Source organism: Tympanuchus pallidicinctus, unplaced genomic scaffold (assembly GCF_026119805.1).
Source record: "Tympanuchus pallidicinctus isolate F22 unplaced genomic scaffold, pur_lepc_1.0 scaffold1, whole genome shotgun sequence".
NCBI lineage: Eukaryota > Metazoa > Chordata > Aves > Galliformes > Phasianidae > Tympanuchus > Tympanuchus pallidicinctus.
Window position 1 is genome coordinate 41586761 of NW_026294618.1, and position 27688 is coordinate 41614448.

General features: G+C 41.4%; 1 protein-coding gene across 2 annotated transcripts; it reads right to left on the minus strand.

The window, feature by feature from the left end:
- On the minus strand, nt 1-25801 carry BVES (blood vessel epicardial substance). Of its 2 annotated transcripts, none has more exons than XM_052696774.1 (8): nt 25671-25799; nt 22056-22283; nt 20392-20516; nt 13891-14078; nt 12848-12956; nt 10646-10813; nt 7588-7729; nt 1-291 (listed from the first exon to the last, which is right to left on the minus strand). In XM_052696774.1, the coding sequence occupies exons 2-8, from the start codon at nt 22270-22272 to the stop codon at nt 167-169; spliced, it is 1074 nt and encodes a 357-aa protein (XP_052552734.1). In that variant the 5' UTR covers nt 22273-22283; nt 25671-25799; the 3' UTR covers nt 1-166. The 2 variants fall into 2 exon arrangements, with proteins under 2 accessions (XP_052552734.1, XP_052552742.1); XM_052696782.1 differs by lacking the exon at nt 1-291 and adding an exon at nt 2845-2927 and having other exon boundaries at nt 25671-25801.
- Between the last annotated feature and the right edge of the window lie 1887 nt (nt 25802-27688).

Consider the following 27688-nt stretch of genomic DNA (forward strand, 5'->3'; position numbering starts at 1 on the left):
TGTATTTATTTCTTTATTTAGAAGTAAAAGCGTGACACTTCTGTCTACGAGCCACTGACGTATGGCGTGGTAAATTCAAAGACAGAAAGATGTTCTTAGCTTCCAGATTCCTTCCTCTCGCCCAGGAGCTTTGCCCAAGCTCTTACACATCAGATGACAGACTCATTCAAGGCAGCCGCTGCAGCTCCAGCTTTTCAGCTGACGATGCTTCAAAGACATCATCTTCAACACTTTCTTCTATTGGCTTCATCTTTGCTGAAGTTCTCAGGTAGGGTGATGTCCGGCCTGGGCCTGCCACAGTGCCAAAGAAATTAGCAATTAATTTAACAATACATACTTGCTATTCATACCGATCTGTAACACAGAGTGCAGACTCTGATGATCCTTGTCTAGTTCTCTCATAAGAGGATTTTATGACTGAAGGTTTCTTTCTTTTATTTGGCCACAGGCATGAAGAAATCCTAGGTGCAGGACAGCCAAGCTGACATGCACCAGAAACACCTTCAGGCTTCAGTGTAAATCCTGACTGCGTGAGATGCACACCTTGGTGTTCTTGAGAACCATTTTCTTATTGTTAGACTTGATACAGGCTAGTTTGTTTAGCAATGGGGATCAGTATATCAGTTTAAAAACCAATATAATTGTTTAGCAAAAGGAATCAACGAGTGCTAGTTCTAAATCTTTCCATTTCAACTTTGCTTGGTGTGTAAATAGCCTTGTTTATCTCAACTTGCAGGAATAGCCTTGTTTCTCTCAATGATTCTGCTTCACAAGAAGCAATGGAGCCATAACAGACTACTTCTATCTTTGCATCTACCAGGTGCAAGGTCCTCTTCCTCAGATTTCTCATATATTGGATTAGAGTGCACTAAGATACAAGTTGTTCATTATGGCTTAGCAAGCAAAACAAGTTTGTCAAATTGGGGAAAAACAGCTACAGGTCAGCCAGAAGTCTCTGTGATGAACCTGATGATGTAAAAACAGGGAGAAAGTAAGTGGTCGAAGACCACAGGCAGATGCTACTGCACACTCCCAGAGGGATATAAGCATATATTATTGAGTTCTTGGAAAATCATGAATATGCATGCAAATGTATTGCATATATATGCCTTAGCTGTTCAAATGCAGAAGCTGAGTCTGAGACAGCAAGCTTGTTTCATCAAGTTGCTCAGTAGCTATCGTGAGGAATAAAGGAATGTCGCTTTCTAACACAAGAGAGTTTTCTTCCCAGACTTCACATTTTTCTCCTAAAGGACACTGGACTGGTTGCCTACATATAGAAGTTCCATACATCTGCATACTTGCTCTTGCCATGAAACAACTCTCACATTTGCTGGCTAACCTCAGCCAGGTACACGACCTCAGCCCTAACTGCCCTAAGCCTGTAGGCAGCTGAACAGCTACCAACATCCAAAAGGAATAGAGAAAGCTCTGAAACACCGTTTCAGAAGAAAAAAGCAAGAGGCAGTGGTCCTGTCTGATTGATCACCTGCATACAATTTACAAATGCAAATTTTCTAGAAAAAAGAACTAATAGCTATCACACAATCATTCAGGGTTGCTCTCACTACATAAAAAAGTGCTTCTGCTGAGGAGGCCGATGAGGAAGAACTTCTTTCTGCAGCATATTTCACACAAAGAACAAACACTTGCCTCAGGCAAGAACTGTGAGTGTTATGGTATTGCATTTTTAAGTCATATTCACATAAATGCTGTTTAGCTTTCTAGAATTCTTATGTTAAACGTATTAGTAATTCATTCTACCATTCAAAATGCTATTTTACTGGCACGATAAAGGTTACTCACACATGTTTAAGAACTGGAACTGTTAAGCACTCCTTTCTACACAGATGGGCTTTTCCACAACCACAAAACCTTGCCTGTTCATGCCTCCACCCAGTGCTGAACAGAAGCTCGAGACTGAACCAGATTCAAATGCAGGCCTTCCACACACTGCTCCTGCACTCTCCTGAGGTGCTAAACTCAAACACCTATTAAAATACCAATTTTGCTATAACCCACAAGCTGGGCAAGCACACAGTGAGAAAAGGCCAATAAAAATACTATTTAAACAATATGTTCCTGCTTAGCTCAGAAATTTACAAATCCAGATTCATAGATCAGCAACTTTGAATGATCTAAAGCAAGTGATGCAGGGCTGGAGCACCTCCCCTATTAAGAAAGCTTGAGAGAAATGGGCTTATTTAGCTTGGAGAAGAGAAGGCTCTGGGGAGACCTCACTGTGGCCTTCCAGTACTTGAAGGGAACATATAAACAGGGGGGGGAATGGCTGTTTACAGGGGTGGATAGTGACAGGACAAGAGGAAATGGTTTTAAACTGAGACAGGGAAAGTTTAGGTTAGATATTAGGAGGAAGTTTTTCACACAGAGGGTGGTGACGCACTGGAACAGGTTGCCCAAGGAGGCTGTGGATGCCCCATCCCTGGAGGCATTCAAGGCCAGGCTGGATGTGGCTCTGGGCAGCCTGGTCTGGTGGTTGGTGACCCTGCACATAGCAGGGAGGTTGAAACCGGATGATCATTGTGGTCCTTTTCAACCCAGGCCATTCTATGATTCTACAAAAAGACACTAACTATATCATTAATAAGTATGGCTATCAAACAATGGATTTACTGAACAGTACTAAAACATTTTTAAAGAACTGAAAAGCAGCTGAATCTGTCCTTTTGATTGAGTTTAACTACTTCTGCTTATCATATGCTTTGGAAAAAGAGAAATAATTTCATTTATTAACAAGTTACATACAGATGGATCACGTTTGTGAAGCACATGTACCATAACACACAAATCTCACATGAATACCTTTTGGAGGACGCTTGCTGAGTTAATGTGATGTTATCAACAGAAAGCATCATGCTGCAAACGACTCACTCCGTAAGCATTACAGAACTCATGTTGGTTATTTCCTTAATATAAAAGCAAACAGTTAGTCGGGTTTCTTAATTACATTTAAAACACAGTTCTGTTAGTAATTGTAGTATGTGGCCAATTACTTAGAATTTTTCAATCTTTCATTGCTAAGCACTTTGAACTTAGCCTTACATCAGTTTTCTTTATGAAATGAGTTGGTAATTTTCAGAACAGCTAAAAGCATAATTCTTTGGATTATACAAAATAATAAATGTTCATGTTTTCAAGAACATGGAAATTAAGAGAATAAAATCTGTTTTAGTTGTAGTAGTCATATATCATATCTGTAAAGGGATGCTTCTGTCCACACACTTGATCATCCAGCAATGACAAGACAGAAACTGTGCAGAACTTCTGTATGCTGCATTTCTTTCATCTGTTGCTTCTTCTAAAAGAAATACAGCTGTTATTTCCATATGTTCCTCACTGAATATTTTTTTATTTGTTTGTTTGTTCTTAAGAAATTAGTGCATGATTGCAGGAGAATTCAGGGGAACAGCACTGGGCCCTCTGTATGTACCTCACACTGAAAATCAAAAAACACACATGAAAAAAGACTGACTGTGCTGTGTGACAGCACTGAAGGTTTTTGAAAACAGAACAGCAGAAAGGTAAATGACAGCTTTTTCCTTCAGCTTTCTCTGCGATCTGAGAGAAAGTATGTACATGGCCACAGCACAAAGGCAGTACAGCTCTTCAGACAGAGCTCACCTTGGTAGCAAACCCATCATTGGGCAGCAGCATTACACAAGAAAAACAAACTAACAAGTTATTTTGGCAAAAAGAAAAAAATAAGACGTTATGATTTAGTCAGGCAAAACATCTTTTATCAGCTGCAGGAGTCAAAATTCCACATTAATCAAAATGCAAAGAAGAACGAACTGATAGCATTTCCTGAGGTGTACTTCTACACTGCACTGTGAGTAACCCCCAATGCCTCCCCAGACATAAGAGAAACATTGTACTCCAGAGGCTGCTATCACACCTCTTGTTGCCAGTGATGTGGCAGTGGCACAGCCAACAGTTGTTCTCAGAGCATCTAAGAAATTTCCATCTCTCTCTTGAGCAAAGCACACACCACACACCAGAAAAAATACGATACACAAACCCAGAGACATACAACAGAAAAGTGTTTTTAACAAGTATTTGCTAAGAACGGGTACATCTCAGGAATTAATGTAATTACAGGTGGAAATGTCACGCATTTAGATTACTTTCTCCCAAAGCTGAAATAGTGGTGTAAGCGTTCTGCTTCTTGGCCTGAAAGAGAATTTTAAATCCAGCTAATTGTACAAATACACATTTACAACTTCTTTCAGGCTTCTGAGAGTGCCAATTTGTTTAAGTGCCTTCTATGCAAAGAACTGGCTTCAGCGCATGGAGATCTGCCTTGAAACAGGTGAAAAGCCAGCTGAGAGCTTATGGGTAAGAGATCAGAGAACAGACCAACACAGGCAACTTCACAGCAGGTATCTGCTTCCTGAACAAGAAGAGCAAGTAGATGGAAGCCTTCTTCAGATAGCTGGATGATGTCCCACAGTTGAAGGCCTGGATGCTTGGGAGCTCTGACTGCCCATGTCTGGTGGCAGCAGTGCCAGGCACGAGCAGGCCAGGAGGTTTCTGGAGACTGTAGTAGACAATTTTCTTGCAGGAGCGATCGATGAGGCGACTAGGGGAGGTGCTCCGCTGGACCTGTCACTGGCGAACAAGGAAGAACTCATCAGGGAGGTGAAGGCTGATGGTAACCTTGGTTGCATCTTCCAGAAGCTGGTGGATTTTAAAGATACTAAGAGAGGTGTGCAGACAAACAGGAGAGTTACAGCCCTAGATTTGAGGGCAGCGGACTGCAGCTTAGTCAGGGATCTACTCGGTAAAACAATGGGGCCATGGTCTGCAAGGGCAAAGAGACCCAACAACGGCTGGCTGGTCTTCAAGGACACCTTAGAACACAAGGACAGTTGATTCCCAAGTGCAGAAAGTTGAGCAAGCGTGGCAGAAGGCTGTCACAGAGGTACAGGAAAGTTCTGACAGAGCTCACACACACGTACAAAGTGAGAGCAAGGATGAGCTCAGGAAGAATACAGAAACATGGCCCACACATGCAGGGATGGAACCGGGAAAGCCAAAGCTCAGCTGGGCTTGGATCTAGTGAAAGACAACAAGAGCTTCTCCAAACACAATGGCAACAAAAGGAAGACCAGGGAAACTACGAGGCCATGGCTCAGAGGGGCACAGGATCTGGGGAGAAAGCAGATGGAAAAGGCTGAGACAATCCACATCTTTCTTGGCTCAGTTTTTAAACTGGTGAAAGTTTGTCCTGAGGCTTCCCAGGTCTGCAAGTGTAGTGGCAGAGACTGGGAGACTGATACTTTACTTACAGTCAGCAAGCCACACAAGCCACACAAGAGACTTTGGAACTTCCTGTTCTGCATCCACGAGCACTAAGGGGGGGCTGAAGGAATTGTGAGGCCACCTCTATCACCTTTGAAAGGTCACAGCAATCAGAGAAGAGGAAAAAGGTGAATGTCATGTCCATTTTTGAAAAGGACAAGGAGAAAGATCCAGGGAACCAGTGTTCTATCAGCCTAGTCTCAGGTTCCCAGAAAGATTCTGGAGCTTATATTCCTGGAAGCTGTGTCAAAACATATGAAGGGCAGGAACATCGCTGGGAACAGCCGCCGTGGATTTACCATGCTCAGATTGTACCCCACCAACCTGACCACCTTCTGTGGTGAAATGACTGGCCCTGTGGATGGAATGTAGTAAATGTTGGATCATAACAAGGCCCCAGGCAGCTTGCCATCAAATCCATCCAGTGAAATTGTTGACTGGACTACAGCATGGGCGTAAACTGGTAGGATTGCTGAAATCACAGATAGTGAACAGCAGTACAACATCCAGCTGGCAGCTGGTTACCAGCAGTGCCCCTCACAAGTCAGTACCAAGGCACATAAACTTCAGCATATCTTTATTAATGACCAGGGTGATGAAACAGAAACAGAAACTCTGGCTAATTCATTCACAACAGCCACATAAAGAGGGAAACCATATCCCAGAGGACAGAGCTGTCAGTCAGATGGGGCATTCAGAAGCTGGACAAATGACATGAGGTTCAGAGTCAAATTCCTGCACCTGAGACACTACAGGCTAAAACAGCATTATAAGTTGGGCACTATTTTGTTTGTAAAGCAACATTTCAGAAGCAGACCTGGGGGTCCTGGTGGACACCAAACCAAATACAAGTCAGCCGTGTGCCTCTGCAGTGAAGAAGGTCATTCACAAATTGTGCTGTATTAGCAAAAGCACAGCCAACATATTGAAGAAAATGGTTATTCTCCTGGATGTGGAGTGCTGTGTCCAGTTTTGAGCTCCCCTGTACAAGACAGACAGACATACTAGAAAGAGTACAGTGAAAATAACCAAGGTGGTCAGGCTGGAGCACATGGCATCCACGGAGAAACTGTGAGAACTGGGTGTGCTCAGCCTTACAAACAGAGGACTCACAGAGAATCTTACTGTTGTCTCCATCTACCTAACAGAACAGCAAAAAGAAGACAGTCAGATTCTTCTCAGAGGCATGCATTGAAGAACAAGGGAAACAATCGTAAGCTGCAGTAAGGGAAATGTTTTTCACCACGAGGGTGGGAAGGTGCTGGAATGGGTTGCTCAGAGAAGGTGTAGGATGTTCAACCATGAAAATATTTTAAGCTGTGAGGAACACAATGGAACAATTACATGGTAAAGTATTTTTTTTCCCTTAACTTCAGCAGAATTTAGCCACAATAAATAATTGCCAGTGATTCTTTCCCTCATACATCTAAATTCTAACTACTCAAGAAAAAAATATTCCCTGAGTCAAAGTAAATAATACTATGTGACCCTTTATTATTGCTAAACAGCTTATATTTAGCAATAAACATAAAACAGACAACTGAGCATCTTCTGTTATGCTGTTGTTGCTGTTTTTAAAAGCTGCTTTCTGAGTTCAGACTATTGTTAAAGTTTAGATTTGGGAAAATTAAAAGTAAACAAGATCAAAAGCCTAGAAAGAATTGTTTAAAAGGATTCTTAAAGGAATAAATTCCTAGACTGGAAGCTAAAGGTCAGACATGGCTTCCCTCACTTTGTTCCGTACTGATCCCATCATACAAAGCACAAGGAAGTAGAGCCTGGCAGCACATTTGGAGATTTTCCAGGTGGCCTCAAAATTAGTTGTGCACCATCCCTCTCCAGATGCTGCCAACACAAACTGCCTCAGAGGAAATGCAGAGCACCCCGTTGATGAGGGTAAGCGTATTTTAACTTCTACAAGCACTAGTCACAGACCAAAGGAGATTGCACTGTGACAGGCACTGTGCATTGACACTATTTGGTCCACTGCTATAAACATTCCATATTATATCTATACATCCACATTGTACTGCAAAGGATTACAATACACATTGCTTTTTCCACTGTCTACATGAAGTAGCTTCAGTTAGCATACTAAGCCGTAGGCATTTACAGATTCACTACTTTCCTACACTTGGCTGGTTTACAGCAGCATCTCATAAGCTACATTCTGCTTCCACTGAAGACAACAGAAGTTCTACAACCATCTTCAGTGATCAACCAAGCTGTGTTCAAAACTGGTATGAACCATTTCTGAGCACTCACGAAGAGAAGATGAAGAGGAAGTCCCACGAAGAAACATCTGCAAGCCATCCTCACTGTCACTGGTACTGGCCATACTGTTCCTCATCTGCATCACAGAGAGCTGTGAGCAAAGACTTGGCTGCCGATCAATCTTTTTTGAGGCCTTAAAAAAAAAAAAAAAAAAAATTAAAAATTAGAAAAGGGATCAAGTAAATTAAAAATTAAAACAGAAAATAGCTATTTCTTCTGTAGTTGACAGTTTGGTCTCAGCTGTGACTTTAAATCACGGAACAGCAAAAGATTCTATGCAGTGTAAATTGATTTAATGCAGATACAAGATGCCAGTAATACACTGGAGTTAGAACATCAACAGCCATGAATTATTCACTTTTAATTCTTCTTTGTACTGACTTTAAGGTATTTTCCTACAGACAAATTTCTTTTTATTGTCTGGCAATTCATCACTAAGTTACTGCAATCATATAGGGCTTTCATGACATTTTACCTTATGAACTGGCTCTTGATTCTGATGAAAACAAATGAAATGCATTGTGTGACCATTACTCTCTATGCAAAGACCTTGGGATTATTTTCCATTTACTTGGAGCACTCCGAGATATCCAATATCACATTTATATGAAACAATACATTGTATCTCATTAGGTATTATTAAGAGTCAGAAGGACACCTGTACCCAAAAGGTACAATGTGCATGACAAATGCATACTGTATAACTCAATTCTATTGAACTTTATTTAACAGTCAAGAATTACCACTTCATTTCATGTAGAATGATGGTTTTCTGAAGTCTTTGTGATGCATCAGTTATAATAGTCTTTCATGCAACTACCTTCTCTAAAATTAAGGAGCTGCTGCAAACTAAAGTGAAAATATCATTTAATGAAAAAATATACATAAGACTGTGAAGCCAAATATCTGTATATTTGTGCGAGCTCTTCTAAATGACTCATGAATGAAATATATACTCAGTGTATAAATAACTCCAAGCTGCTGTTAGCTGGAATAAAGTTAAAAGGAACTTCTCTGTTCATACTGACACAGCTGCATGTCATGAAGCCATATTTGAACCCTATAAGGATAAACACAGACAGGGTAAATAAAGAAAGTCAAAGTCCCTTTCAGCCCTGATCTCACCTAGCCTGATGGGCTGGGCATCTATTTGACTTTCCAGGCTCTGCAGATACAACTGAACATCAATCAGAAGAAGCATTTCGAATAGTGAGGACTGCCACATGATGACAGCAATACCTGCACTTGCAGCACAATACAAGGATTTGATATTTGACAGGTATGATAAGGACTTTTCACTTAAAAATCAATGAATTAAACTCTTACACTGAGTATTTCATGTGGTATACTAATGCTAAATACTAATGCTAACTACTAATGCTACAGTTTTGTTGTGCCGGATGTCAGCAACACAAGTGTCTTGTGGATAACTTTGCACACCAGGCACAATAAGAACATCCTAGTGTACCTGGAGTCATCCACGCATTAAAAAGAAGAGAATGATACATGGGGCGGATAAGCAGAGAGAAAGGTAGAGAGAAAAGAAAATAAACAGGAAGTAGAAGAAAAGAAAAAAAGATGAGGGAAAAAAAAGAAAACTGATAAGGAACATGGGAAACAGCAGTCACCTTGGAGATACTGGCTGAATGCAACCCATAGAGCACAAAGGAGCATGTTGCTACATGTTTGTTCCAGTTGCCATACTCCAGAAATGACTTTCTACACAAGTATTTTTCTTTTTTTTTTTTTTTTTTTTTTTTTTAATACAGTACATCTCTCTCCTGTTTTCTTGCCATCCTTCCACCATCCCCCCTCCAAAAAATAAGTTAACCACATATTTTATAAGAAGTACATTATAGATGGTATATATATTCCTGCTAGATCACTTATCTTCTTGCATTAGTAAGACTTACAACCCCAGATGATGAATGAAAACAAGGACCTGCAATAGTCTTGAGGATCTAACTGCACAACAGGGTAACCCTCTGTTTCAGTGACCAGTATAATTTTGTAGGTCCTTAACCAGAAGGCAGAACAAGCAGTGCTTTAACAACTGTCCTTCCAACACTCCTTTATTTTTCTCTTTCTATAGCCTACAGAAAATTCAGAAAACTTTCAGTATTTAATTAATCATAAATACATTACAAAATATATCAGTAGGCTTCACGTGTAAAGAAGCAGTGGCAGCCACTCCTTTTGAGTCTTTTTTCCAGTATATTCATAACTTTGCAGAAATAACTATTTAACATATATTTATAAATGGGCAACGCGATAAGGATTTTTGCTTTGAGTTGGTGCAAGTTAATAAATACAGAATATGAAAACACCATATTAACATTTTCCAAGCTTTTCATAAATGATGGTGAAAGTTCTTCAAGTAAATTATGTATGAGAATCCTACAGCCAGTACATAAAGAATAAAAAAAACCCCACTACCAGCAGCCGAGTGGCATTTCTTGCAAATGTTGAAAAGCCCTGTAACTATGGAAGGAGACAAAGTGAAAGTAAAGTAAGATAATAGGATATAGACTACAATAGATATAGACTACAAATAGGCCACTTACCATGATACCTAAAACATTCAAAGAAGAATGAGTTACAGAGTCCTTAGCAAAGGTATTTATACAGATTTCATGTCTTTTCCCAGTGACTATCAACCCGACATTTCCCTTTTTCCCTCTTATATTTACAACCTGCAAACACACTTCAATGTTATTTTTCTTGGCAAGATGTATTAATGCAGCTGTTTGATTCCAGCACAGGAGTTCTTTTAAAAATATCCTGAAGCCTCTTTGTACAAAGGTACCCATTTATTAGTAAGAGAAGATATCCAGGGAGAAGCACCTTTAATCTGCTGGGCACCACGTCCACCAGTATCAGTAGCTGACAAGAACACTGCACTGACACACACCTTGGCATTAAAAGGCAACAAATATGAATTCAGCAGCCTATAGTGGCAGATTAAAGAAAAAATAAAAGGTACTTTAAAGTTGAAGCAATGATACATGTACTTGTGTGTAAATTCCAAAATGAAACTGCAGTTGCTTACCTTGTCATTTAAGGTCGGGTCATTCAATGAATAGAGTTTATTTGTAATATCTTTGCCAATAAGATACTTAAAGATCTCATAAAGAAATGGCTCAGTTTCCAGAAAGTATGTCAGTCTTTCTCTGGACCAGCAAAGGAACTTGCAATTATCATCTGCAATAATGGTGACCTGAGAAAACACACATGGAATTAGCTCTTCTCTTTTGCTTGCAAATAAGTGCTACCATTCCATTTGTGCCTCTAGTTAAAATAAATTTAAAGCCATATAACTTTTTGATATCCCTTAGAAAATTGTATTTACAAATGTAAATCTTCTCAGATGGTTATCATCATCAGATTTTATCTGATAAACAGACCAGTTTGTTTTTCAAGAAATCTAGTGGGAGATAATATGAAGGGGAAATCTCTCAGAAGTCCAAAACAGCAAACATTTATGTTAGAATAGATTTATACACAGAGTCAGTCCTGTACTGATGACACATCCCAACAGGCCTGCTACTTGGTTTTAATTCCTGTGACTGTGCCCAAGTAGGAAGAACTGGTGCAAGCCAAAGGTTTCCATGAAAGAGTTTAAAAAAGGATACAGTAAAAAACAAAACATAATGCCTTTTTCTCTTCTACCTCAGACCTCTGGATCTCACAAGCACTGCCTTGCACTTGGATCAGGCACCCATTGGCTTAGGTACTGACAATTCTGCTGTGGATGGCTGCAGTCAAATGAGGTAAGCTGTAACACCTACAAATTCCTGGTCACTTGTCCAGCTATGCCAGAGGAGGGCAGTGGCAGACAGAAATCAGCTCTGGGATGTTGCAACTGCATGCTTTGCAAAAGGAGTTCAGAAGAATTTATGAAGTGTCCTATCACAAACTACCTTTATCTAAAATATTTATATACATACACATGTAATATAAATACACACACACACACGTATGAATATATATATAAAGCCTAAGATAAAATGGAAAACTGTCACATACACTTGAGTTTTAACTTTACAGTCTGTGACAGAGGAATATCAACTTGGGAAAAACTTGGCAGCATTGCCAGCAGATGGAGTCCCTAGGACAAAATTTTCATCCTGTGTTGATGGTGCTGCCAAGAACATTTGTGTCAAAGCAAACTGCAAGCAAACCTCACAAGTGAAGGATACACAAAGCACCAAGACTGCAATAACTTTCCAGGCAGGCACAAGGAGGGGCGTGAGTCTTTACCCCTTCAGTAGAACTGATTCATATCTAGTAACTCATGGGAGAAATAGATGGTATCAATAGGGTACAGCACTGCTGGACGCCTCGCTGCCACGAAATGAATATGTCCTGACAACCATCTCCCTCTGGCACTAAGCCTACTGCTTGACTGGAACGTGTTGCATCAATCACTGATTTTAGATTCTGCCCTACTCTTCCTGCCTCCTCCTCTGCCACAGTATCAGCAGGGATGTATCCAGTCCAGCCACAGGCAGTCAATATTACACATGCAGTTGAAGAATAGCAGGAGGTAAACAGTGATTTCAGTACTATGTGGCAAAAACCCTCTCTAATAGTAGTATCTTTACCACAAGCTACTGTATAATATATTCATTAACATTCTAGTATAATTACATTGCTGGAGATATATACTCCTATTGCTCCACCTCTAAAGATATATACTCCTGTTGTTCCCGTAGGAAGATTTTAATTCTGGACAGTGCAACCTCTTTCAATTCATGCTGCTTTAACAACTTTCAGATGATTCTTTCCTGCATTTTTAAAATCTTTCATTTTAGTAATGAATTTAGTAATTACATTATACCATAATTAATTTTCCTATTCTGTTTTTGAACTAGCAACAAGACTACTCACATCGTCACTTACCTCAGCAAAACTCTCACCTATAAATCAGTTGCAAACAGTAAAATGAAAGAGAACAACAGGAAAAGACACAGTAAACACCATCATGATACTGTTTCGCAGCGTTTCATTTTAAAGGTTACTCTTGACATGGTCCAGCATCAGACACCAGTATTAGCAAGCCAGCAAAACTACACAAACCAAACAGTTCAGTATTTCCTGAAATTATTTGGGGTTTGTCGCTGTCAGTTTTGTTTGTTTGCTTTGAGTTTTTGTGTGTTGTGTTTGGGTTTTGCTTTGTCTTGGTTATTATTATTATTATTTTTAATTGCCTCATTAGTTCCCATCCAATGACATTTAGGCCAAAGCGTACCTGGAATTTTTCACCCCGGTTCATCTGAGTTGATCGAAATTCAGGTGAGTCTATAAAGGCACAGGGGTAAATATTATGCAGAAAATGCCCTCGATAAGAAACCTTCATTCTAGAAATAAAAAAAGTGTGAAACATCATTTCAGAACCATGGAGGTTGAATTATTTTATTAAAACTGAATGTGATTACTGGCAATGGTAATGCAGGAGGCTAAACAGACTGAAGTATGTACATCTTCTGGAGTTGGAGTCAACCTACTTTCTGCCTGAACCTCCACCAAATCCAGACGTAAGGTTAGCAGCCGATTCTGGTTGCCTGATGTGGTGTGCACATCAAAACACAACTGTCAAAAAGGAAAAAAAGATCTGAAGTGTGATGCTCTAAATCCAAATCAGAATCAGGCTTCCTTTAGATAACTAGTTTCAGGAATAAGCTGCTAATGACTTTAAAGAAAAGTGATAAAACCTGATGTCTGCACAGAGACTGCTTAAAATTTTGGGCATAACTTAGCAAGAACCTTAAGATCACAGCCTGGATGTGGTAATTTATTTTACCCTTTCTCATTTGGGTCTGCCAGCTAGGTCTGAGCAATGCACCTTCCCCCTTTCTGTCTGCATGTATAAAGTGCAATCAGCTAATTTCAACAGGCCTCTTGGTTTAAAGCCTAATGGATGGTTATTTTCTCTTTCCCTCATTCACAGTACCTTTTAAACTTAAAACCTGAGAAAGCACTGAGGAAAAGTCTTAGATGCCTAACACCAGAACAAGCTTCTTGTTTGCTCTGAAAGACTCTTCTATTATAAGAATGTAACCCCCATTAGAATCAATATGGCTGTACACACACATGGAGGCACAAAGTTTTTGCATTAAGAGACACCACAGCCATTTGAAATAGTACCAAAAATAGCATATGGATGTATACTATGTGGCGACAGACCATCATAGGCAACAAACAGTAACATTTAAAAAAATTAACACAAATATCCATCAACTTTCTCATGAATTCAACCACCACACAACTCATAAGAAGCTTTATAGCACCTACTTCCCCTTCAGCAGGATGCTTAGCCTGTCATCAACTGATGTTTTATCCTCTGCAGCATAAGCTTGACCTGCCTTCAAAGTCTGAATGTTGCAGAATTGCCCAGTTAATCTTTGGAATAGCTCTGGAGGCACATGGAGTGGTTCAAACATTCTCTTGTACAGGCTGCTGAGCTCCTTCTCTATCTTGATCTAGAATGCAAACAAAAAAGACATCAATACAGAGAGACAGTGTAGCCAAGAAAGGGTAATACTGCATGCATGCTTTAGCTGCTAAATCTGAGTAACATCTTTGTGTTCCTTCTGTTCAGGCAACAAAATAACTGGTAAATGCTACATCTATCCACAATGCTGCCTATGACAGGGTGACCAAAACCTTACCTAAAACTGCAACTCCAGCAATCTGGTGCTTCAGAAACAAACATTTCATATAAAAAGTATGGTAAAACAAGCACATGGAATCTTTTGAGACTTCTGATCTAGCAGTGCATAGAACTTGCACCAGATTTACACAGGAAAATAATGAGATTGCCTGTACTTCCCACACCATGCCCACAACTCATTTTGGCCATCTCTTGGGCTTTTCTGGGAATCTTTCATCCCTTACTTCTTGGCTTACCTGCAGCAGAAAAGCAGGACTGAGTCCTATAAAACAAACCCATCATTACAACACGTGTGTTGAGGGAGAAAAATACTACTACCAGCTGAACATCCCATATCTAAGAGCCCACCCAAATCCATGCAGCAGCAGTGAGGGAAAGGAAGCTGGCTGAAATACCAAGCCTGGAGATCTTTCCTGAATGAAGGCAGCAGGGAATAGGACAGAGTTCTGGCCTTCCCGAAAGCAGAGAACAAACAAATTAGAAATAAGCACCAGATTATGAAAAGATAACATAAATAGAACAAAAACAAAAACAAAAAAAAAAAAAAAAAAAAAAAAAAAAGGAAAAGCAAGAAAGAAAAATGGTAGAAAAAGAAAACAAGTTACCACTTCAACAAATGAGAATGTTCCAAGTTTAGACTTGGAATCTATTCTTCTAGATTATTTATTTAATTTTTGTATTTCCATATTAAAAATAGGGGAGAATTAAGCAACAGCAAAGTCCAGGAGTCAATTTTCAGCTCATGGTAGCAAACAGAGCAAACTGAGAAGCTCCTGAGTATTCTGTACCTGGAGTAGGATGCAGTCCAAAATGATTAAGTCTCTGGACTAACTAAGGCTCACAATGACTTCAAACTCTGAAGTACATACAATTTCCTCCCCAGAAAGCTATTTTAGGGCAAAAAAATATTCATCTTCAGCCCTAAGAGATTAATGCTTCACATCAAAAACTCTCCCTGTTCTGGTAGAATTACATCTGAGTGCTGAACAGTGAATCAAGCATAATGAAAGACTTTGGAAAACTCATGATATTTGACCTTTATTTACTTCTAGAGCAAATTGAGCTGAAGCAGAAGCTTTACAGATTTGTGGAACCATATTTGAAGGATACCACCCATCGCCTCAGCTACTGGATCTACCCATCCCACATATAGGCAACAGAAGCCCATGGCTGTTCTTTGGAACTGACAAACACGTAGGCAGAGATGGTGAGTTCATCCCACAGAAACAGTATACAGCTACTTATTAAATTTCTACACAGGAAGAGATAAAGCTGCTTAGGTGACCTTGACATTACCACTTCATGACATCACAAAATGGTCTTCACAGCCTTCGTTTTCCATAAAATTTTAACAAAATAGTATCCCAAACCTGTAGACTTACCTTCTAACCAAAAAACGACGCATAGAGAAATAATGGTTATAACCCACTGAAATTTTTATGCAGCCTTACTGCAAAACAGACACCAATACCTGTTTTCAAAAGCTCAAATTAAAAAATTCCTCAAGAACTTCTGCGAACTTTCTTTTCATTATACATAGCAAAACTTACTATTAACTTTGTGAACACTTACCACCCAAAAATATATTAAAATGTTCAGGTTTTGTTCATTTACTTTTTTGATCTGTTCATACATATGCTTCAACCAAATGTCACTTACTGTCTCCTCAAAACATTTCATTAGATTTATTTCATTACTTTATATTTTGTTACACGGATTTCCTTTTCCTATACTACCAAAGAATATACATGCCATAGAAATGCTACCAGGACAGTGAAAAGGATGACTGGAATGAAACTGTTTGCACAGTATTAGCAATAAACTCAAAGAATCATAGAATGTCTCAGGTTGGAAGAGATTTCTTCCATCCTGTCCAAGTCTCTGCTCAAGCAGGGCCACTTAGAGCAACACCACCCAGTACCTTGTGCAAACAGCTTTTCAATACCGTCAAGGATGGAGATTCAACCACCTCTCTGGGCAACCTGGGCAAACACTCTGCCACTTGCACAGCAAAAAGTGGTTCCTGGTGTTCAGATGTTACCTCTCGTGTTCCATTTTGTGCCCATTGGCTCTTGCCCTCATACCAGGCACCACTGAAAAGTGTCTGGCTCTGTCCTCGCTGAAACTTCTTCTTCAGTATATGTACACACTGATGAGATCTCTGAGCTTTCTCTTCCCCAGGCTGAGCAGTCCCAGCTCTCCCAGTCTCTCTTCATAGGCTGTGGTCTCTTCTCCATCATGCCCCCCTGCTGGGCTCCTTCCATTATGCCCATGTCTCTCATGCTGGTGACTGTCCTGAACTGTATGATTTCAAAGTATGTTCCACATACACATGACATTAGGCAATTTGTTTTCCCCACAACCTTGAGGAACTCCCTCATTCTTAACAGACATATCAATTTAATTTGTACCTGTGCCTATCCATCACCACTGCAACTGAAAGAGAGACAAATTCCTTCCTCAAATGAATACAAGCAGCTCCCAAGACTCCTGAATCCAAAGCAGCGCATGCAGAGAGGATTTGGCCCTGGAATGCTGATCGTTCCCTTAACTGAGTACACAATTCCAATTTCATGATCTTCCTCTAACATTTAACACTTATAAGAGAAAGAAGGCACTCCTACTTTCCTAGAGATTGACCAGGTTGAGCAGTGTAGGTATGCTTCAGATAGTCTTGCTCGTAACAGACTATTCACCCTTCACATGCATAGCTGACTACTTCTCCAGTCATGCTCATGGGTCGTATTCCAAATGAGCCATACGGGGAGGTGTGATGTTTTGTTCAGCAGTGGTTGAAATATTCTGGGATCCTGCCAAAGCTCCAAGTCAGAGCTCTGTACAGACACTGAATAGAATCCTTCAGCTTCCACTCAGACTAAAAAAGCCAAATCTGTAAAGCTCCAAGGAATCAAACGCACAGAAATAATCTTCTAGTCAGAAAAGAAACTCACTGCATTTTGCATGCTCCATTTAATAAAATAAATATTTAACAACTGGAAATATTAATTATTCATTTTGTAATATCGCTAGCTTGTAATTATTCTTCCATTCTTTTCTTTCCTTAAAAATGTAATTTGTGAGGATGACTAAATAAAATTGATTTTGAGATGGGCAATAAAACAGAAGCAGAATGAAAAAAACTCATTCAAAATCAGTTCCTAATAATTTCTTTTCTTCCTTTTTAGGCATTTTCCAGCTTTCTGTAGAATAACATTTAAACTGCCTTACAGTTCACAGTAGATAGAATATATCAAACAGCTAAAAAGATGTGTGACTATCACACATCACTTCAAGTAACCCTGTTGCTCATAGCCTGTAACAAAGTGATTCAGACACTGTTTGGGATGCTACCCTGTTTCCATGTAATTTCCACCATGTGATTGAATGAAGAGTTGAAGAGAATGAAAAATGAAGAGTTCTGCTTCCAGAGACACTGACAAACCATAGCACCACACCTGCAGCGGTGGTAAGAATACAAACTTCCTGAGAACCAGACCACAGATCCCAGTACCGTTTAGATAAGCATTAAGTTATCTGACTTCTTCCCTATACTGCTACAAAACAGCAAGGAAATACAATCAAACTACTACATAAACACAGGTTAGTAGTTAGCAATAGCTGTACAGACTTATCTCAAGCCAAAGGAGAGGGAAGGCAATACCACACCTCCCAGCAGCTGTTAGGTACATGAGTTGAATTACACTGGACAACTAGCTTAAGCTGGATGTGTAACTTGTAGATGGAGTCACCTTGTTTCTCTCTAACTCCACATTCCTCTTTCGTAAAGTAAACTACTGTCTCAGAAGTAGAAACCACAAGTAATTATTTGTGCTCTTTGAAAGTGCTCTTAATTGTTAGACTCGAGTTATTACATGATTCATTTAAGAGGCCTTTCATTTCTGGAATGAACTACGCAGTACTTCAGTATCAGTATGTGAGAGAGTACCTAAGAAAACAGCTGATGCCTACGTAGAGCACCTTCCCATTACAGGCATTTGATATTCCTCCTACATTTTAACATTTGTTTCCTGCACACTTCTGTCTTTAGAAAGCGGTTCAATACTGAATAAGATTGAAGGAACTAAAGATTTACTAAAGGCACAGGTGGTAATGGTTTCAAGATTTAATTTGATCTCTATCTAAGATAATAGAGAATGTCAAGGGCTTGTCATTCATTCTTAAAGTCAACTGTACTGACATTTGTTTGAAGACAACTCTTCCGGCACTAGTGTCACTCTCAGCAGAAGCGTTTACAAAGGCTTCACACAGAATATGATTCCAGCAGGATCCCTCATTTAATTCTTTAGATCTGGTCAAGACCCGGAGTATGGAACTGTGGGTAACAATGTCAACTGGGTGCTTCAGATTCACTGCTACAACAAGTATTTTGGAAGTTGAGTGTGCACGTCTACAAAGTTCACTGTTAAACAATCTCCACTGATCCCTGTAGAAGTTCCCAGCAGATTTTTTTTATTATTTATTTATTTTTAAACTGAGAAGCCCAGAACTGGACACAGTACTCCAGATGTACCTCATGTCACATCCTGCCCATATGGGAAAGGAAGGGGTGACCCCTCACCAGGGCAAAGTAGAGGGAGAGAAGAACCTTCCTCAACCTGCTGGCCACGTTCTTTTAATGCATCCTAGGATATCACTGGCCCTCTTGCCCACAAGAGCACACTGCTAGTTCATGGTCAACCAATTCAACAGGACATCAGGTCCTTCTCTGCAGAACTGCTTTCCAGCAGTTTACCTGTCTTTTCCAGCCCCTAACCTGTACTGATGCACGCAGTTATTCCTCCCCAGGTACAGGACTCTGGGCTTGCCCTTGCTCGATCTAAGTTTCCTCTCCAACCAAGAGATTATTTCCAGCAGTTCTGTTGTATCAAATGTTAAACGCTTCTGGAAAGCATTCGATTTTAAGTTATTCTTAAATAAGCAAGGTTACTCTGCTCAAAACCTGACAAAAAAATCTGACACCACATATTCCTGCAATCTTCACATTACAAATCCATATGTCTTAAACTCTGCAGACCACAGAATGTAATACTAACACTTGGAACACTCAGCACTTCATTAAAATTTGAGTGGTATGTAAAAGCAAATATTATATTACACGTTACCTAGTTTTGACATACATATACCAGCAGAAAGTTGGGTTGCTTATCATTCTGCAGAGACAGAAAATGCAACTCTGGATGAATAATAAAAACAAAATACCTTTCTATTGGATATACATTTAGCTGAATGCAGGGCAAAGTATCCTCTGGTTTTGGTATGCATTTCCAATATACAATTATGGTGCATTTGAAGGGAGGTATTTTAATGCACCATTTTGAAGGCAATGAAGGGAGTTGCAAAATTCTCAGCCATGACTCTCATAACTCAATGAATACAATAAATGAGCTAAAAGAATGCATAAGATGAGGAAAGGGCAAGAAGATTCTATTGTTTCCTTTTAAAAGCAACAGCAGAATCTGATTTATCTTATTTGCATTTTAAAAGAACATGACAGAAAAAATGTATGGATTAGCACACTTGTGTGCGAAGTGATGAGTATGAAGGTCATTCATAAATATCAAAATAAGAGTCTGCTTTGGAAACTTCTAATTTACCAGTCTCCTTTCCCATCACAGAGGCTATTTATGACTTAAAAATCAGATAGGAATGTTTTGCCCCTCCCAAACTCCTTAGTTTAAGCAATTACTGTTCTGGAATGCTCAATTTTAAATATCTTAGTAAGACTTTTATTTCAGGAGATCGATGTGCATTTACAAGTAGAAAGGTGGGTAAAATTACAAAAGACAGAAACAAGGGGAACCCAAAAGTGTTCCTGGTCTCTTGGCTAAGAAGCTAAGTAACTTTTCCCTTACTATCAGAAGAAAAAACAGCCAATAAAACAACCACTTTTCAAGAATATGGATTTCAAGAAAATATGTACTGAATGAGACTGACTGACAGCATTCTAATGGCCTGGATCCAACAACTGGAGTTGTTGGTTGACTTAATTCAGAACAACTCCTGCAGAATTCAGTGATAGGTTTGTCCAGCAAATATGGTCAAAACTTTCTTTTTCTTGCATCTTACTAGCCTGCTTTGTGCAGTGTAGCTGATGTACATACCGGTCTTCTTTTATACACTAAGTATATGAAGTGTAAAAGGTTGACCACCAAAAACACAGAATTCCAGATCATTATGTCCAAGGCACAACGGTAGAGCGTAGCCCAAATGATGAACAATGCACATCCTGTAAGAAATTAAAAAAGGAAATTCAATGTCACTGGCTAATAAACACATTCTCTTATAAAAATCATCAAGAGTTTGTCCACTAAGTGCAAATACACCCAAAAGTTTTACTATAGTTAGGCTCTGTGAATCAGCACATGCAATGGTAGCATGAGTAATGACTACAATGCCATCAGGAGGCACTGGGTCTGCAGTCCTGCCATACAAGGCTACAATACTGAAGCAACAAGAATTCAGGAAGGGAATGGGGAGAGCAGAAAGGTGCAGCCCATCATGGCCTGTTATTAAAAATCACATTAAAAAAGCAGCTTACAAAACTTGATTAGTGCATTAATTAGACAAACAATGGCCTAGAAACAAATGTTCATTATCTGTATCAGAGACATTTATGTCTAACTAGGGAGCTGTATTTGCACAAAAATCTCCTGAAGTCATGCACAGATATTTTTGAAAATGAACAGGAAAGCATCATCACTGTATTTTGACAAAGTCATGGCAGAAACTAGAATCCTCTGGTGTGACATCAAAGAGAAATTTTCAAATGCTTATTCTTTTCCAGTTACTTTGTTTTGAATAATGACAATTGTTTTACAAGATAAGGCATGCTTAATGATCAGGGATGTTATTTTTAGCCTACAAAGACAGATTATGCATCAGTGAGCCCCCTGCAGATAAATGTGAAACAACTGGCCAAATTCAGCCATGTCCAATAGAGATGGATGTAGACAGATATATTTCCCCTTAATATTCATGCAGAAGAAAAGGGATCAGATATGCAATTAAATTTCCTTTTCCTGTCTTTCCCTGAAGGTAATGCTGAATATGAACTCAATATTCTGTATGGGTGTCTGGCCAGGCAGCACGTACATATGGATCAGAAAAATCAACATGTGATGGCCCTTGATCAGCTGCTAAATTAAACTAGGAAGAACTGAGGACGTTAAGCCTGGAGGAGTGACACTGTGGAGCAGCAGAGGACAAATATCAATAGGGACCAGATCTTCTGCTGCCCACAGATTAAATTTGCTTCCAGTTGCCATCTCATCTTAACAATTTTTTTTTTTCCTGTATCTGTTCAAAATGCAAGAAAACTTATGGTTCAAAGCTCTCCAGAAAAAACCTTACTTATTATAGATGATTTACTAAGCCAGAGCATCAGCCAATGAATAGTCCCAGCATTTACTTGAAGCCTAAAAGGTAAGGTCTTTAAGATATAAGGATTTCAATGCAATTTGGAATTCAATTCACTTTAAGCAGCTAGAGAAGTTTAAAGTAAATGCAGCACACTTGTTTTTAAGTCAACATCTATGTAGTTTTGAAGTTGTAAACTGCATCTCTGTGAAATTTTAAGATAAATAACCATTCTGAAAAATATCTGTCTGGGTCAGAATGGTCCTTGCCTTCAATAAAAACAACTTCAGCAGAACACAGAGTACATGGATACATGCTGGAATTTCACTGTGACCTGGAGATGCCCCTGTAATACTCCCCTGCTTCTGCCACAGGCAGGGTGCAAACTTCTCTGTAAGAAGTCACCTACCTATGGAGAGCAAACCTCGCAGAAAAATCATATGAAGGTTCAGAGTAGTTGGAATAACCAGGCCAGCTGCAAAACAAATATTTGCCACGTGGAAAACAAGATGATGGATCTCCTTCCAGTTTTCACATGCAGTCTCATTGAAAGGCACAGAAGTGGCATTTTTTAAGTCTGGAATAACGCCTAGTGGAGTGAGTGGGCTGACTGCTGTAGTGTCCATCTTGAAGAATCCTGCAAAGAGAAGACAAAAAACAAAAACAAAACAAAACAACAAACGCACATTAAACTGAAACATTCATGGAAAAATGCTTTTCAAGGGCAACCTGGACCTAGACAGTTCAGTAACTTTACTCTCTCTTTTTCACCTAAGTGTTAAGCTTCAAGAATAGTCCACTTCAAATTTTGGAAGCCATGCATAAACAACATTGTTTGAACACTAGCTACTATAACTCACATTGCTCAGTGAAACATGCAGGGTATTGCTCCATGCCCTACACAAATAAGAATCACCTTTTTAGTCTCCAATGTACTGAATGGCTCCAAGATCACAAAGTCAATAGATCACAAGGGGAAATTAACCTGCATAAGACTTCAAAGCAAAAAAGGGTTCTTCAGTGTAAAGTTTCCTTAAAACACAGCAGAAGAGCCCTTCTTCTAAACAAGGACTGGTGGTTTCTAAGGGAGGAACAATGCTGTTTCCTTGATTAAAAAAAAAAAAAAAGAGAAAAAGAAAGAGCCTTAACATCTGGCTCTTCTGCAGGATCATTTGGGGTCTCCAAAGCAACATATTATTTAGCATTAATTAATCAGAGAATGAAAAAAAACAAACAACCTGAGACTAAAACTCCACCAACTCAACAAATCACTTCTGAAAACAGTAAATAAATATTACGGTTTCTTGGCCCATTGATGAGCTATCAGACCAAAAGGGGTGTCACCCAGGCTGGTGAGTTACAATGAAGTCCTTCAGGGAAACCACTTGGTCTGCCTATAAGCAACCTTGCAGGACTCTGCAGAACTCCAGAAGAAAACAAGAGAATTAAAAAAAAAAAAAAAAAAAAAAAAAAAAAAAAAAAACCAACCATTACTTCCAAATTAAAAATACATAGGCTTTTTTTCTTCTTGTTTGCTTTTGCACCTAGCACCTCTTCAACTCCTAACGTTGTTTCAGTGCCATCCATTCTCCTATTTCCCCCAGTCAACTTGTGTGCAAGACTTAAGCAAGTTATGCAATGTCTCAAAATTAAGAGTCTCTCCACCCCCTTTTTAAAGCAGTGGGGAGAAAGACACCAGGAAGGAAAATTCAACCATCTCGTAGCTGTTACAGCTGTCAGTTGCCCAGAGTGTGTCACAGATAAGGCATGCTACAGAACACACAGAGACATTTAGCAGGATTAAACGCTGCAAGGACATGGTGTACACCATCCCTGCGTTGAAATGGTTCTCAAAGAAAGAAAAGTATCTAATTCTTAGAAAATAAAACCAACGATCAAAAAAACCACCACAGTTCTCTTATTTCTGTTCTTAAGAGCGCCTCCCCTGATTCCTGCATCAGTCACTCACAAAGGCATGAACATGTGTTACTCTGAGTCGCAACCAATCACCAGGATTTAACACTTTGCAGGGCATACAAGAGAACTGAGGATGCGCTGCTCTCCTAAGGCTTGGTTGGAACGCCTCACATATTTGGAGACTCGTGCCCATGACAGTCTTTCTGCTCTTTCAAACTACAAGTCCCAGTGTCATGATCCAGCCTGGGTATCATGAGTTCTTCACCAGAAGGTGGTCAGATACTGGCACAGGCTGCTCAGGGCAGTGGTCATGGCCTCAATCTGTCAGAGCTCAAGGAGCATCTGGGCAATGCTCTCAGTAGTCACATGGTCTGATTTTGGATGGTCCTGCATAGAGCCGACAGTTGGACTCAAGGGCTTCTTCTGGACCCCTTCCTACTTGGGATATTCTAAGATTCCATGGTCATAAAGCAGCACAACAGAAAGGTTTCGCTAGCATGCACTGACCAAGCTAATGAAAATCTTTGTCAGTAGAGCATCCATAGCTGTAACAAGGGGATGTTCAGTGCTTTTGAGCCTCTGCACCACCTATTTAGCTGCCTAAATTACAACCTGGGAAGCTAAATCTAAACACGTCTGTCTTTTATAAGCTAACACCTTGAAGTCTTCATATGATTACATGTGATAACTGCAGCACCCTAGCCGTACTGGAATGAGCTGGAAAGTTGATTGGCCTAAAAGTGTCACCCACAGTTAATGCCAGGAGGTCAAAAGTGAGAACTCTGATTTTTAGATCCAGTTCTTTAGTCTTCATCTCCAATGCTGTCAAGTTGCAGCATGAGCTAAAAATCTGCTGTTCAACAGATGAACCTCAGTGCACCAAAATTTCATTTTAGAAGTGCAGAATCAGCCCTTTACAACTTTGATGTAGGGTTATTTCCCTTGAGAAACTGTCCTGGTACAGCACAAGTAATATCATGGTAATATCAAAGATGAAAGTACGAACAGTGCCAAATCACGTTGGAGAAAAGGGTGGAAGTAGTATCAACTGAAACATGAGTTATAGCACAAAGTTTTGTAGTACAAGACAATTAAAAGAATACTACTTATTACCAAATAATTTTTCTTTCATATAGGTTTAGATATACCACAGCAAGAGTTCATCCAGCTGACTGAAGGCTCAAGCCAGCTGGCAGATCTGAGAAAAAGGAACACCACATAATCTCAGCAGCACTGCAATACTAAATCCATCAGAAATTAGCACAGCTAGCAGGAAAGCCTAACCAACTTTTCTTACGTGCATGACACTTGTAAAGAGTTACTGTAATACATTCTCAGAACACAACTGAATACTCCAGCTGAGTTTGCTGTCACATTTTCCTGTGCTCAAAACATCTTTATACGTGGCCAGACATTTGAAATCCATTCCCAAAGGTCCCCAAAACCTCAGATGCGTTCCAAAAGGGATTTGGAGAAGCTGTGCAGGGGGTTTGCCCAGCTGATTCAGGACACACGGAACGGCCAGCTCTCACCGTGCACTTCCTAGAGGACACTCGTTCGAGGCACCATTTTCCTTTTCATAACGAAGTAGGTGCGAATGGAAAAGCGCTATAAGAAATGCTTCCTTTCCGTACGCTCTTTAGGGCAAGTTCACTTCAGTTAAACGTCGGCAACTACGATGAAATTACTCTTCCCCTGCACCAAACTTCGCCGCATTTTCACTGTGCGCAGCGAACAAGAACGCACACCTGCGAGGAGCACCTCCCGCCGGCTCACAGCCACGGCAGCCCGATGACAGCACCGCATCGCACCGCAGCCGCGCTGCCCGCCGCGGGCCGACACCGCCCGCAGAGGCACGGCACGGCCCCGCCGGATGCCGCCACAGCTGCCGCCTGTAGCCCCGCTTTCTACCAACGCCTCTAAGCTTTGTTTTAGCCTCAAACGCGCGTGCACCAAAACGAATAATTCCTTGGGCCGCTTTTAAGATTAACGAGTCGAGCAGCCCGCCCTGCCCGCCGTGGGGCAGGCGCCGCACCTCACCCTGCAGTACCGTGAGCCGCGGCACGGCACCGTCCCGAGCCCGGTTCCACCGCCCCCGGCCCCTCACCTGTCCCCGTGCCCCCTGCCGGGCGCCTTCGGCAAAGTTTCCCGGACGAATGGACGGCGCGGACCCCCGCTCCTCGCAGCTCCCGGTGCCGACAGCCCCCGCCCGGCCCCGCGTCCCGCCGCGGCCCCCCGCCGCCGCTGTGACTAAAATAGGCAGCAGCCGCCGGCGGGCTGCGGGAGGCGCCAGCCCGGGGCCGGCAGCGAGCGGCCGTAGCGCGCAGGCGCCTCCCGCCCGCCCCGGGGGGCTGCGGGGCTGCCCGGCGCGGCCGCGGGGTTCGCGTCGGGGAAGGCGGCTATGTGGAGCCGTGGCGCGAAGTGGTGTTTCGATGCCTGGTGCCCGCGGGACGAAGGGGAGAGCGGTGCCTGTGTGGGGCGAGCCCTGAGCTCAGGCAGCGCGCCTGGCATTTGGGTGGTTAAAATTAGAAGCACTGAATTCCCCCCTAAAGAAGCGGCAAGCAACGTTTCCCCTACATGGTGAACCAAGGCGTCAACAATGGGCTTTGTAAAACCTCGCCTCGACTTGGCACCTGCCTAGGCTGCTCTGTCACCCGCAGGGCGTTCCAGAAACGCCAGCAGCACGAGCCCTGCAAGCCCCCACAGGCCACAGGTGCCATGCTTGCCCCCGGGGTGCTGAGAGACCCCTCACGCTCCCACATGGCGCTCCCAAACTACTGGCGTGCACCATCCTGCCCCGGGGACACACTCGCAGTCTGTGGCAGCCTGGGAGCCAGAGCTGTTTGTCCAAAATGCGTTATGAATTGTGAAGGACTTCAACGGGGCTGTGCTTCCTTTTGGGAAGAAGTGAGGAGCTGGGTTCACCTCCTGTCGATGCGGATACAGCACTACTGCTCTGAATCCCGCAAACATAAATTAACCTGACAGGAGCCAGACATGAAAACTGTTTGCTCTATGTTTATTTATGAAGGGGCTGACTCCACACAGCCAGATCAATGTTAGAGAACCGTGGTGATGCATGTTGTTTGCAGAGCTGTTTGTCAGAGCAGATTTTCCCTCCACTGTGTTTTTGCTATCTAAGCTTTGGCAGTTCCTATACTTTCATCATTTAGTTATTTCTCAGAGTCATGGTCCACCACAGAAAATGTCATCCAGGCTGCAGGTCACCTCATTTTGCCCCTTAGAATCACAGAATCATTATGGTTGGAAAAGACCCCGAAGATCATTTAGTCCAGCCATCAGCCCATCTCCACCATGCCCACTGACCATCTCTCTCAGTGCTGCATCTACCCTTTTCTTGAACACCTCCACAGGCAGTGACTCCACCACCCCCATGGGCAGCTTGTGTCACTGCCTCACCACTCTTTCTGAGAAGAAATTTTTCCAAATGTCTCCACTGCTGTGCTCTGTGCTCCTCACAGCCTAACTCTTGGTGCTGGGCTCTGCTTAGAACCGTGGGGCAGCAAGAGGCTGTGCTGAGCCGCTGCCACATAGCTCCTTGTCACTTTGCAAGCGCTCATCCTCTTCCCAGTGTACACCACTGATTGCATGGCCTTTTTTAGGCAAAGTTTTCACTGAAGAGGGAACAACAGCTTTGTGTACCTCGCTGCTGTACCCTGGGTCCCAGATGTGCCAGGCTGATGTGGTTATTTTGAGACAATGGCAAGTTCTATGAAACGCTTCCATTTATAGCTTCAGGAAGTTTCCTCAGCATCTGCAAGCCAAAAGATGCCTTCTCTCTACCAGTCTTTTAAATCATAGCATCACAGAGTGGCTGAGGCTGCTGGGACCTCTAGGTCCATCCGACCCAACCCCTTCTCCAGCAGGGACACCCACAGCAGGGTGCCCAGGCCCACATCCACGTGGCTTCTGAAGATCTCAGGGAGGAGACCCCCCTGTTTCTGGGCAGCCTCTGCCAGTGCTCCATCACCTGCACGGCACAGCAGTGCTGCCTTGTGCTCAGAGGGATTTCTGTAGATACACACAGAACTCACAGGCATGATTTCTGCACCTGTGAGTTACCCATAGGTCCTGCTGTGCTGGCTAAATCATGTGATGATAGAA

Excerpts from the sequence above, each read along its gene's own strand:
- BVES (XM_052696774.1), bottom strand. The coding sequence starts at position 22,272 with ATGGACACTACAGCAGTCAGCCCACTCACTCCACTAGGCGTTATTCCA. Across the intron at positions 10,814-12,847 it reads ACCGGGGTGAAAAATTCCAG|GTCACCATTATTGCAGATGA; the intron begins GTACGCTTTGGC and ends GTGTTTTCTCAG. Across the intron at positions 292-7,587 it reads TTCCTCTTCATCTTCTCTTC|GCCCAGGCCGGACATCACCC; the intron begins GTGAGTGCTCAG and ends GCACTGTGGCAG.